Source organism: Borostomias antarcticus (genome assembly GCF_949987555.1).
Source record: "Borostomias antarcticus genome assembly, chromosome: 6".
In the NCBI taxonomy this organism is placed as follows: Eukaryota; Metazoa; Chordata; class Actinopteri; order Stomiiformes; family Stomiidae; genus Borostomias; species Borostomias antarcticus.
Window position 1 is genome coordinate 12,701,508 of NC_140239.1, and position 13,444 is coordinate 12,714,951.

Sequence of the window (13,444 nt, forward strand, 5' to 3'; positions counted from 1 at the left end):
GTGTGCGTGCGTGTTTAGTGGCTGATATTCATCTCGTCCTCGTCACCAGCGGAGAAAGAGGAGAAGCTGATTGGCTCACACTCCAACGTTCTTAGGTTGACCAGGCAGGCCGTCTGAGTACTGCTGAATTCTGGGATAGTGACCAGGAGGACCTCCTGACCATCAGGACCTGAGAAGGAGACGCAGAAGAGGAGATAGAATGAGGAACCAAACAAGGTGAGACGTTGCTGTCAGACACCAAGAACCCCCCTGACCAGCCAGGCTTTAGAGCAGGGCTGACTGACCCCCTAAACAGGTGGACACTGAACCAGATATGTACTCTGCCCTTCAGAGCTGGAGCTGGACAGTCCTGTTAGGGGCCTCAGAGACAGGGGAGGGTGTGGGGTGCTTAGGGGCCTCAGAGACAGGGAGGGTGTGGGGTGCTTAGGGGCCTCAGAGACAGGGATGGTGTGGGGTGCTTAGGGGCCTCAGAGACAGGGATGGTGTGGGGTGCTTAGGGGCCTCAGAGACAGGGAGGGTGTGGGGTGCTTAGGGGCTTCAGAGACAGGGAAGGTGTGGGGTTCTTAGGGGCCTCAGACAGGGAGGGTGTGGGGTGCTTAGGGGCCTTAGACAGGGAGGGTGTTGGGTGCTTAGGGGCTGACCTGAGACACACTTGGACTGGAACGAGGGGGCGTTGCCACTGAAGTAGACGTGAGGACACTCCTCCAGGATGAACGGGTCTTTCAGGTAGAACGGATAGCAGCCTGAGAGAGAGAGGGACAGCAGTCAGGTCACTCGACCAGATCCAGTATAGAACCAGTGTGTGTGTGTTTGTGTGTGTGTGTGTGTGTGTGCGTGCGTGCATGTTACCCAGCGTGTCTGGGGCAGTGGGGGCCAGGTGTCTGAGGTGTGTTACCCAGCGTGTCTGGTGCAGTGGGGGCCAGGTGTCTGAGGTGTTACCCAGCGTGTCTGGTGCAGTGGGGGCCAGGTGTCTGAGGTGTGTTACCCAGCGTGTCTGGTGCAGTGGGGGCCAGGTGTCTGAGGTGGAGAGTGTTCTCCAGGATTTCCAGGTGATCGTCCATGCTGCTGTATCTCTGGATGTCACTGATGTTCTGCCCCGATGTGCCCAGGAACCTGCCGGAAAACCGTAGGGGGACGCTATCAGTGCGTGTGTGTGTGTGTGAGAGAGAGAGAGAGAGAGAGACCGCAAGAGACAGAGGGAGTGTCTGTGCATGTGTAAGTGTGGTGTGTGTAAAACGCGACAGAACAGTTTTAGAGCAGCGCAGAGAAGCACCCCGTAGCCGGTCGGCTGAAGCCAGCTCAGTGAGTCTCAAGAGATTCAACTTGTCAAATTCCTTGCAACATGTTTTAGAACAGGGGTAAAGTTCTAAGAGGTCCATTTTGACAAAGTAGCCTCAAGTCAGGGTCCGGTGGTGATGCGTGCGTTTTTTATGCCCTCAACACAGATTTTTTTTCCTTGCATATTCCTATCAAATTATTGTATAGCAGCAAGTATGTTACTGTGAAATACGCATGGAAGTTAAAATATTGTTCACTTCAGTTGTATGGTTCCCAATTTACTTTAAAATCAAATGAAGTAGGCTACATTTCAACAATATTTCAACCTGTTTACTGACACTTCACATTTAGGAGGGATTTCACATTTAGGAGGGATTATAAATAAAAAGTAGGCTACTATAAACTTGAGTAAAATGAGGTCTACATTTAAAAACAAGGTAGCTTTTGAAATATATGAGACAAACAGGTTTAGAGCTACCCGCGGTGAGAATGAATATATACAACTCGGTCCATTCTTGATGGAACGCCCCACATCTATTTTTCTTATTTTAGAGCAGGGCATGTATAGGCTGACGTTACTTCTGTCTTGTAGTATCTCACTTCCCTCTTCGTTTGTCGTTACGTTTCTCTGGTCATGCAGTGTCCAACTCCAACTAATGTTAGCAAGGAATCGCTCTAACAGTAATGTTAACAATAGCTAGGCTGTCAAGTGTAGACTGGTTGACGTCAGGCAATGAACACGCAGATTCGATTGGCTAGCGACGCGTGAGATAGTAAACAAATGCCGTAATATACTACAAAGGCTGTGTAGGCTCAAACTAGTTGCCTACGCTCCGTCAAAAGGGAGAAATTCTAATTGATTTATCGGGTTAAAGACGAGGTCCGGATTAGACGGCTTCTGGGTCCAGATCCGGACCGCGGTCCGCCTGTTGGTGATGGCTGTTTTAGAACGTAACATGTCAGGGACATTATTACAATTTTCTAACCAATCAGCAACTTAGCATTGGACACGTTGTGCCAGTGTGTGAGTGTGTGCACCATGGCAAGGGCTGCCTCCACATCGATTTTTTGCCTTATTGTACAAATTAGCAAAGCCATTCAAACTGTCGTGGTACCCACAATAAAAAATCAAGTAAACCTCAGATGCTATAAAATAATTGGTTCCTAATACATTTTTCAAATGCATATATTCCTGTAGTAGTTCTTTATAGCCTCTATACATGTCTATATATTCCAGTGTTGTCATTACGAAGCCGACTTTGCAGCAGGATTGAATATAATATCCAAAGAATTATATGGTCGCTTTACGCAGGAGATCGATATCCATGTGTAGGTCTACAAGATTTGTGGATTTACAATGTTGGTGAGGATAGTCCAGTTTTAGAATGTCGATGAGGATAGTCCAGTTTTAGAATGTCGGTATGGATAGTCCAGTTTTAGAATGTCGGTATGGATAGTCCAGTTTTAGAATGTCGGTATGGATAGTCCAGTTTTAGAATGTTGGTATGGATAATCCAGTTTGAGAATGTCTGTGAGGATAGTCCAGTTTTAGAATGTCGGTATGGATAGTCCAGTTTTAGAATGTCGGTGAGGATAGTCAAGTTTTAGAATGTTGGTATGGATAGTCCAGTTTTAGAATGTTGGTATGGATAGTCCAGTTTTAGAATGTTGGTATGGCTAGTCCAGTTTTAGAATGTCGGTGAGGATAGTCCACTTTTACAATGTTGGTATGGATAGTCCACTTTTACAATGTTGGTGAGGATAGTCCAGTTTTAGAATGTTGGTGAAGATAGTCCAGTTTTAGAATGTTTTGTTGAGGATAGTCCAGTTTTAGATTGTTGGTGAGGATTAGGGCCGGGAATTGGCAGGGACCTCCCGATTAGATTTTATCCCGATACTTAGGTGCCGATTCGATTTATATTGGCGATTTTTGTGGCAATTGTGATTCTGCAATATTGTGATACTATATGACGATTTATTGCGTATTTTTTTTACCTAGCGAGTTATGAAAGCTGAATTTCTTCCAGATGTGTGATTTGAATTGTGGAGGTGCAGCATGAATCTTCTCATTGTCGTCCGACATGGTTGCTGCTTCTTCTGACTGAATAATAACCGTAACCTAGCTAATACGCGAAGCGTTCCATTCTAGCAGGAAGTTGTTTTTTGGTTGTTGTTTTTTTTATAACAAAAAAATATTTTTTGGGGCAGCATGGCGATTTAAAAATCGTCAAAAACAAAAATCGCGATTTGTAACAGAATCGATTTTTTCTCCCATCCCTAGTGAGGATAGTCCAGTTTTAGAATGTTGGTGATGATCAGAGTTTTGGGCTTTTTTATGTAGCCATTACCTCCTGTTTACGGTTTGCTGAAATAAGAACCCTGTGGACTGAGCCACACAACTCTGCAGCTCTCGGTTACCAAAATACTGCTCCACTTGTGTTTGCTTCTGGCTAATAAAGGGGCGCCATCTAACAGAATGAGGAAGCGACAGCCTGGCCAGCGTGTTTTAGCGTTTTCATGTGGACTGATTTTTTTTTAAGAATGAAAAACCCCAGTTTCAAAAACACCTGTGTACGTGTGGACAAGGCCTTAGAATGTTGGTGTGTGTGTTAACCTGAGTCCGTCCAGGTCAGCCTGGTAGGGGTTGCTGACCAGGGTCAGGGTGGGGTAGGGGCTGGACAGAGGGAACATGCAGCGGTGGAGGGGCAGCTGGGGAAGCAGGTGGTTGGAGGGGTCGTACTGACCAGGCATCACATCCACGGGCACCGACGCCTGGGGAGACCACACACACACACACACACACACACACACACACACACACACACACACACACACACACACACACACACACACACACACACACACACACACACACACACACACACACACACACACACACACACACACACACACACACCATACTGTAATGCTGGACATGTACATGTACTCTATCTATATCTCTGCAGGGAACTGTAGTTTCTCTCCCTTCCCCTCCCTCCCTCTCTGTCTCCCTCCCTCTCCCCCTTCCCTCCCTCCCTCCCTCCCTCTCTCTCCCTCCCTCTCACCACCAGCTGCAGTAGCATCTCATCCAGTAGTCTCATGGCCTCCACACTGCTGGCCTGAGTCTTCTTAGTCAGGTACTTGGCCTGGCAAGAGGAGAGGAGGAGGAGAGGAGCAGGAGGAGAGGTGGAGAGGAGGGTTGTTAGTCAAGGTGAACCTCAGTGAACAGTGACCACTCACACAGCATTATGCCAATGGCAGCAACGCGGTCTCTTTGACCACCAACACATACAGTACAGCCCATACAGTATCCCTCCACATTAGTACTGGGGTGTCACTTCTAAATCAGTCCCCTCACCTTAGTACTGGGGTGTCACTTCTAAATCAGTCCCCTCACCTTAGTACTGGTGTGTCACTTCTAAATCAGTCCTCTCACCTTAGTACTGGGGTGTCACTTCCAAACCAGTCCCCTCACCTTAGTACTGGGGTGTCACTTCTAAATCAGTTCCCTCACATTAGTACTGGGGTTTCACTTCTAAATCAGTCCTCTCACCTTAGTACTGGGATGTCACTTCTAAATCAGTCCCCTCACCTTAGTACTGGGGTGTCACTTCTAAATCAGTCCCCTCCACCTTAGTACTGGGGTGTCACTTCTAAATACGGCCCCCCTGACTTTAGGCAAGAGGACATTTTCGGTGGCGTGTGTTGGTTGGTTTATTGGTTGGTTTACTTGTTAGCAGGATTACACAAAAACTACCAGACCGATTTTCATGAAACGTGGTGGAAGGGCCAACTAAACCATGACATTTTGGAGCAGATCTGACCCGAGGGGGGCGCCACACACGGCCGCCCATTCACCTCCATTCATTTTTGGCTCAGGAGCGAAAAATTCCCCCCATTGATTGTCAATAGGGGCGAACTGAAACGGCCATATCTGGTTCGGGGTCGGGGTCAGGGCCTCACCTTGGTGGAGGTGTCCCTGTCCTGGGTGGAGGGGCTCAGCAGGTTCCCGGCCAGCAGGACTCTGCAGATGGCCGCCGCCCCGCTCTGCTCCGCCCGCTCGCCCAGCTGACCCGTTACCATGTCAACCAGCAGCTGCAGAGACAGCATGCTGTCGCCATGACTACTGCCCAAGCCCAGGCCCGAGGCCAGGAGAACAAACCTACCGGAGACATGGGAACTGACCAACACAATACTGCTGTGTGTGTGTGTGTGTGTAGCTGTCGGAGCTGAGGGTGTGTGTGTGTAGCTGTCGGAGCTGAGGGTGAGTGTGTGTGTGTGTGTGTGTGTGTGTGTGTGTGTGTGTGTGTGTGCGTACCTGTCGGAGCTGAGGGTGTGTGTGCGTGTGTGTGTATGTACCTGTCAGAGCTGAAGGTGTGTGTGTGCGTGTACCTGTCGGAGCTGAGGGTGTGTGTGTGTGTGTGTGTGTGTGTACCTGTCGGAGCTGACACTGGGTCTGGGGGTTTGTGGAGGGAGGTCTGCGGTGCAGTAATCCTCCACGGTGAACTTCCCATCATTCCTCTCTGCTCCGTACAGGGCGATCACACTGCCTGAGGGAGGGAGGAGGGGGGGGGGGGGACAGAGGGAGGGAGAGAGAGGGGAGCGAGGGAGAGAGATGCTACTCAGATCTAAGTGACTATCTGAATATTTCAGCGGTGATCAATTCTTCCTCAAAACAAATCTAAATGATCTCCTTTATAATCTCCTACTAGTGTCGGGCCCTTGCAGAGAGACCTCTCTTCCCAGAGACAGTAGAGAGCAGACAGAGCTCAGACACACTCAGACCCGTAACACACTCAGACCCGTAACACACTCAGACCCGTAACACACTCAGACCCGTAACACACTCAGACCCGTAACACACTCAGACCCGTAACACACTCAGACCCGTAACACACTCAGACCCGTAACACACTCAGACCTGTAACACACTCAGACCTGTAACAAACATGTCTGCCTGGATTTTTCCCTCCAGCTTGATCCTCTGCAGCTCGTCCTCCAATATCAGCTCATCTGATTGGCTGATGAACTTGGTGCGTGCAGGCTGGGGTAGCAGGTTGTGCTGAGAGAGAGAGAGAGAGAGGGAGAGAGAGAGAGAGAGATGAGTGATAGCCATCGTCTACCAGATATGGGGCAGAAACAATGGACTCTGAAAAATGGACTGACTGAACGGTCTCTTTAGAGGTGGTCCTGAGGTCTGCAGGGCTGAGTGAGGGGGTGGATTGTGACAGGATGAGACAGTAGAGACTGAGTGTTAACCAGAGATTTAGAACATCCGTCTCGTTGTGAGTCTTTCCATGAGATTTGAAGACGTGTTGAAACCTGGCACTCCATAGCAATTAGGGTTGCATAATTCTGTGAATATTCAAAGTTGGAAACTTTCCATGGGAATTAACGGAAATGTATGGGAATTAACGGGAATAAACTGGGAATTTGGGGGTTATTTATACCCACAGACATAAATATAAACATTTTGTTTTGTCATAGCAGATATGCAGGGAAACATTTCTAATACATCATTTTAAAATGACATTTTTGACTTTTGATCTATTTGAGAGTAGAACTTGAATGGATTCTACAGCCCTCTTAGTGTGCAGGATGCTAGGAATTAGCTGCACATGTGATGGATGAATGCACAGTGCAAAGTTGAAATTTGCACTAAATCAAGTTGTTTTAACCAAGATCATGCTGCAAGATCTAGAATTGCATTTTATGTTTTTTCCCAACTAGGCTACATGCCCTGTTACACGGGTCTGCGGTGGTGTAGCGGTCTAATGCATCGTGTTCTGGTGCAGTTGCCCACCGGGGACCCGTGGTCTCATCAGATCCCAGTATGGCCCGACTAGAGGGAGTGGCCTATTGGGCCACCGCTCCCCGAGGGTGGTTAGTTTAATCTTGGCTTGAGAGTTTGATCCTGTCTGGTGTCAGAATTGCAGTTGTGAGCGGGGAGAGTGAAGGAGCTGTCTCACGCTTTCACACTGCCGAAGAGCCGGGCTGTGTGATCAATCCTCAACAGTTAGTAGGGGGCAAATAGACACGAGGTCAGGGTCAATTGGCCACCAAATTGGGTGAAAATAGGATAAAATCCTAAAATAAATGTATTTAGCATTTATTTTAGTAAAAAAAAAGCTGTTATAGGCTACAAAAAAGTAAACATTTCCTAAATTCCCGAGCTTAAGTTATCATGGTCAATTTCTAGAAATTTACCTGACATTTTCCGGCCCTTTGCAACCCTGATAGTAATTCACATTTGAGTTCTAACCCTGCAGCAGTCTTGGTTGTTCCCTGAACCCAGGTTCAGATGTACCTCCTCACTGATCTCCTTCAGGATGGACGGCTGCAGCTCCATATGCTTGAACACAGTTCCCACAATGCAACACTGCTCTCCCATCTGCAGGTCACACAGCTTTTTCACCGAGACGTCAGCTCCTGAGAGAGAGAGAGAGAGAGCGAGAGAGAGAGCGAGAGAGAGAGATGTAAGTCCCTGATCTGACATGGAGGTCCCTCGGGAATTGTAAATGGACTGCACTTTCTTTCTTTTTTTATTAGACCTTTATTTAACCAGGTAAGCTCATTGCGATAGAAAATCTATTTTTCAAAAGCGACCTGGCCAAGAGGCAGCAAATTACAATACAAAAGGTTATAATACAAATAGCATAGATACAATAAATAAAATAAGCTCAAGTTAGAGGTATAACAACTGATTTAAAGCAGTGACAAACATCAATGCTTTCAAGTTCCTTATCCTTGAGAATTTCCACAAAGCTGTCAAACAGGATCAGTTCAGGCAATTTTAAGTCAGCTTGCAAGGAATTCCATGCAGAGGGAGCAGCATAGCGAAATGCCTTTTTCCCCAGTTCTGTGAACACTCGAGGGACAGTCAGTGTAGAGAAGTCAGATGATCGTAAGATGTAATGTCCTTGATTCCTAATTGGGTAGTTTCCTAGATAGGACGGGACAACACCAAGGAGAGCTTTATAAATAAAAGTCAACCAATGAGTGTATCTCCTATCAGACAAAGATGACCATTCTGCTTTTTTATACAAAGTGTAATGATGGGTCAGATTTTTACAACCAGTGACAAACAGGAGAGGAGAGAAAAACGCACACCTATCCGAGGTGCAGGCAGGCGGTAAGTACAGGTATATGGACTGGAAGAGAGGAGACGCCGCACACTGGCAGGTCCGATGCAAGCAATTTATTATGAGACTAAAAAGGTATCAACGTTTCGGCGTGAGCCTTCATCAGGATCCTTTTTCAGGAGAACTACTTCTTACAGAAGAAAGGAGTAGCCAAGGGTTCCCCCATGGCTCCAAACTATGCTGGCCTGTATGTTGGCTTTTTGGAAAAAAAAACTCAGATTTTTAACCCTGTACGGAATGATTATTTGTCTAACATTATCATGTGGAAGAGATATATAGATGACATTTTTCTGCTGTTTCGGGGCAGTTCAGAACAACTTAATTATTTATTTTCCTTTGTTAATGATTGTTCCGACCACTTGAAATTAGCCATGCATTTTGACAAAGTTGCCATCAATTTCTTAGATCTGTTGATAAAGCAGGGAGATGACCATGTGTTGTATACTGACTTGTATAAGAAACCCACTGACCGTAACAGCCTGCTCAGCGCACATAGCCACCACCCCCTACATCTTAAGGATAGTTTGCCATACAGCCAGTTCTACAGAATCAAGAGAATATGCAGCAAACCTGCCGATCTGCATCGCAACATGACTGACATGAAAAACAAATTCAGAGAAAGAGGTTACAGCGAGTCTCAGATCGGGAAAGCTATGTATAAGATTAACTCAAAATCCAGGTCGGAGTTACTTGAGAGACAATCTGGTAACAAGAAACAGCCTTGTTCGATCTTTTCTACTCGTTACTCTAAATGTGCTGTACAGTTTAGAGAGATCTTACATAGCCACTGGCACATCCTTAGTTCAGACAAACACCTAAGAGACACATTTGCTACACCGCCTCTGTTTTTTTCCCGGGGCCAGAACCTCTGTGATCATCTGGTCAAATCTGACCTACCCCCCTGCCCGGTTATGCCGCAACGTTTACTGGCACCTATCCCTAACGGGAACTATAGATGCGGCTCGTGCGCCCAGTGTAATAGCACCCACAAATGTCACCACTTTAAACACCCCGACACTGGGAAAAACATCCCTATCCAAGGGATGATCACATGCGCGACTGAAAGTGTGATATATTTATTATCTTGTCCGTGCGGAAAGGCCTACGTAGGCAAAACAACGCGCACTTGAAGTCCGCATAGCGGAGCATCGCAGCTCTATCCGATGCAGAAACGTGACTTACCCAGTCGCTGCACATTTTGTGGAAGCTAATCATTGTTTCCTCTCTACACTATATAGGTATTGAACAGGTGCCCAAGCCTAGGAGAGGCGGCGACATTGAAATTCTACTACTAAAACGAGAGGCAGCATGGATTCACAAACTTCAGACCCTTGCACCAAAAGGGCCTAATGTTGAGTTTGATCTCTTGCCCTTTTTGTAATAGCCCATTGTTTGATCACATGAGTTGTTGCTACAGTGATTCGTCGGATGTCCCAGGCTGTCATTTACTAGACCTATTCTTCTGGTGGATGGTCCTATGTGTCCACTATTTTTGTATATATGTTTTTACATTTAGCTGTATCATGATGTATTGAATTACTGTCTGATAATGGATTGTTGTACTAGTATTAGTTTTGCACTGACTTATATTATGCTAGCACACTGCATCAACTGTGTCCCTGTACTGGTATGTAGCCGATATCCGGCAGACCATGTTCTAGTTTCTCTCATTACAGGGCACGCCCTAGACAGGTGCAGCTCATCCAGTGATTGCACACCTGTGTGTATATAAGACCACACGTAGTTCGTGTTTTCCATATCCTGATGAAGGCTCACGCCGAAACGTTGATAACTTTTTAGTCTCATAATAAATTGCTTGCATCGGACCTGCCAGAGTGTGCGGCGTCTCCTCTCTTCCAGTCCATACTACCAGTGACAAACCGCAAAGCACAGTGATACACAGTGTCCAGAGAACATGAACAGGTGGCTGAAGCGTGCATGTACATTATGTCACCATAATCAAGCAGTGGCAGAAAAGTTGCTGACACAAGATATTTCCTAGCTCTACGGGAGAAAAGAGATCTGTTCCTAAAACAAAAGCCCAATTTTACCTTGAGTTTAGAGACTAGACTTGAAATATGGGATTTGAACGTGAGGTGTTGATCGACACACGAAGCCCAAATACTTATAAGACGAAACCAGCTCAATGGCTGTTCCTTGGCAACTTAAAACAGGGAGTTTTTGTGACGACACAGTAGCCCTAGAAAACATCATGACCTTCGTCTTATCTATGTTCGAAACCAGCTTCAGCCTTTGCAGATGAGACTGAACTACATCAAAGGCAGACTGTAAAAGAGCAAAAGCTTGCACAGCTTATATAGCGCTTATATCCAAAGTGCTTTACAATGGCATCTCATTCACACATACATTCACACACCAATGGCGGCAGCTGCCATGCAAGGTAGGGCTGTAGGATTGTATCGATACAACGATGCATCGCGGTACATAGTCTCGCGATACTGTATCGATCTTTCAGCCCGGAGTATCGATACAGCCGGGCGCTGTAAAATTTATTTTAAAAAAATAAAAAAAATAAAAAAATATTGAAATTTTTAAATCCAGTTTAAAAAGCATATTCTACAATATTAAGTTAAAAAAGCATACAAATAAATAATTTTGAAAAACCATAAATACTACAATGTTGACAGTTTAAAAAGCATGGATATCAAGTGTAAAATATTTATTAGCTAGCTCTCTGTCCAGTCATTGAGTTTGAGTTATCTATATAGTGCATTTGAGCCATTCAGTTTTCAGTCTTGAACACTTAAAATCTTTCAGTAAATGATGTGTGTATCGCAATACGTATCGTATCGTATTGTATCGTGACCTCTGTATCGTGATACGTATCAAATCGTGACCTGTGTATCGGGATGCGTATCGTATCGCGAAATCCAAGATGATATACAGCCCTAATGCAAGGTGCTAGCCTGCTCATTGGGAGCAATTTGTGGTTCAGTGTCTTGCCCAAGGACACTTCAACATGTGGACAGGAGGAGCCGGGATTCGAACCGCCGACCCTACGATCATTAGATGACCTGCTCTACCTCCTGAGCTACAGATGCCCCTTAGCTTGAACAAACGGTACGTGCGAAAGTCAGATTTAACAAGTGTGTGAGTGGATGTGTGTGTATGTGTGTGTGTAAGTAACATGTGTGTGTGCATGTGTGTTTTAGTGTGTGTGTGTGTGTGTGCGTATGTATATGTGTGTTTATGTATGTGTATGTGTGCGTATGTATATATGTGTGTGTGTGTGTATGTGTGTGTGTATGTGTGCATATGTATATGTGTGTGTGTGTATGTATGTATGTGTGTGTGTGTGTGTGTGTGTGTGCGTATGTATGTGTTTATGTGTGTGTGTGCGACCCACCCCACTTGTGCCGGGCCCTCTCCGTGAGCAAGGGGTTCATCTGCATGAGCCGGGCGGCGTAGATGTGTGCGTACTGGCGGCTGAAGCTGCGGTCGCCCACCCTGAAGCTCTCCGAGCGGGGAGCGTACCCTGGCAACGCCCGCTGAAACAGCGGCTCCGCCTCCTCCGCCCCGCCCGGCCGACGCAGCAGGGAGGAAGAACCCCCCTCTCTCTGGCCGCTGAGCTCCGACAACATGGCTGCAGGGACACAACATTAGGACAGATTCAACTAGGGTCTTTTAGTCTGCCGAGGGAGATATGGCACCATCACGCTCCGCAGGTACCATGATGTTATGGTGACAAAAACACAGATTGATAAACAGAAATTACTCAATGATAGCTGTGTACACTTTCCCTTCATGCATACTTAGGATCCACATTTAAAAGTTACGTTATCACTGAGAGGGTACATGCAAACATAAAAAAACTGCTTATCAGCTAGTTACAAAGGGGTCATCCCTATATTCTCCGAGTCCTATGTTCCCCGGGTTGGGGGACATAGAACCCTTTTTTGGGGGGAACATAGGACCCGGGGAACATAGAACCCTTTTTGGGGGGGAACATAGGACCCGGGGAACATAGACATGTTCCCGTTACAAAAGTAGCAAGTTACAAAACTAGCTAGCTGGCTAGACAGATCCTTTGAAAACCTGTAAAAAGGGTAACTATCTATGCTTTTTTATTTTCTCTTTTGCGGAAATCTAGTTGGCAAGCTAACTGGCAAACAAACTCTTACGATCTAGCTGACGTTAGAGAACTTTGCTAAATGTATGCCTAGCTACCGCTAGCTAAACTCACCCTGAACCAGCGAGTCCAGTCTTGGTTTTGCAACAGTGATGTTCATTGCGAACCCCTATTCTGATAGCTAACATTAGCTCACAACTTGCAGACGCAGGATCTCTCTGCAAATAAGAAACACCATCATCGTTTACCTGGTTTGATTACTCTGCAAGGGAGATGGTGGATGTTGTAGATATTAACGTAGCGTTTTCCTCTTTAATTGATTGTGAACGTTTTGGATTACAACACATCTCCCGCGAAACAACTACTTGAAGTTCAACACCCCGCGCACTCCCGCTGCTGTCGCACAGAACACACGTCACTGGTACTGCAGTCAGCCATCTTTGGAAGGTCACTTAATAGCAATCACGTAAATGAATTAATGAATTCATAGATATTCAACCATGATCATTGGTGTATGTTGAGAGATTAAATTACATTGTTTTTTAATTGTTTTTGACTGATTTTATAATCTTGTATTATTCTTCTTGTTATTTTGCTTCTTGTTCCTCTCTCTCTCTCTCTCTCTCTCTCTCTCTCTCTTTCTCACCCCCGTAGGCCTATTTGTGTGTATTTTTAATGTGTATGTACACACCCCCATCCCAGGGCAGATGTATACTGTAGCCCATAGGAGAGACATGGCAAACACTGGTGTATGTCTGTGTGCGTGAATGTGCCTGGGCCCAGATAGAGGCAGGGGTCAGGGGTAGGGTCGGGGTAGGAAAAGGATATGGACCCGGGTAAGGGTGAGGGGAAGGGGATCTGAGCCCAGGACTGGTGTATGTCTGTGTGTGTGTGTGTGTGTGTGTGCCTGGGTCCAGGTAGAGGCAGGGGTCAG

General features: G+C 46.2%; 1 protein-coding gene across 1 annotated transcript; it reads right to left on the reverse strand.

The window, feature by feature from the left end:
• Window positions 1-14: 14 nt before the first annotated feature.
• pold2 (polymerase (DNA directed), delta 2, regulatory subunit) lies at window positions 15-12,885 on the reverse strand (the record flags this gene model as incomplete). Its single annotated transcript, XM_084439394.1, has 11 exons — window positions 12,759-12,885; window positions 11,788-12,024; window positions 7,586-7,707; window positions 6,217-6,340; window positions 5,714-5,828; window positions 5,242-5,440; window positions 4,344-4,424; window positions 3,893-4,050; window positions 986-1,113; window positions 642-743; window positions 15-169 (listed from the first exon to the last, which is right to left on the reverse strand). The coding sequence occupies exons 2-11, from the start codon at window positions 12,020-12,022 to the stop codon at window positions 15-17; spliced, it is 1,419 nt and encodes a 472-aa protein (XP_084295520.1). The 5' UTR covers window positions 12,023-12,024; window positions 12,759-12,885.
• Between the last annotated feature and the right edge of the window lie 559 nt (window positions 12,886-13,444).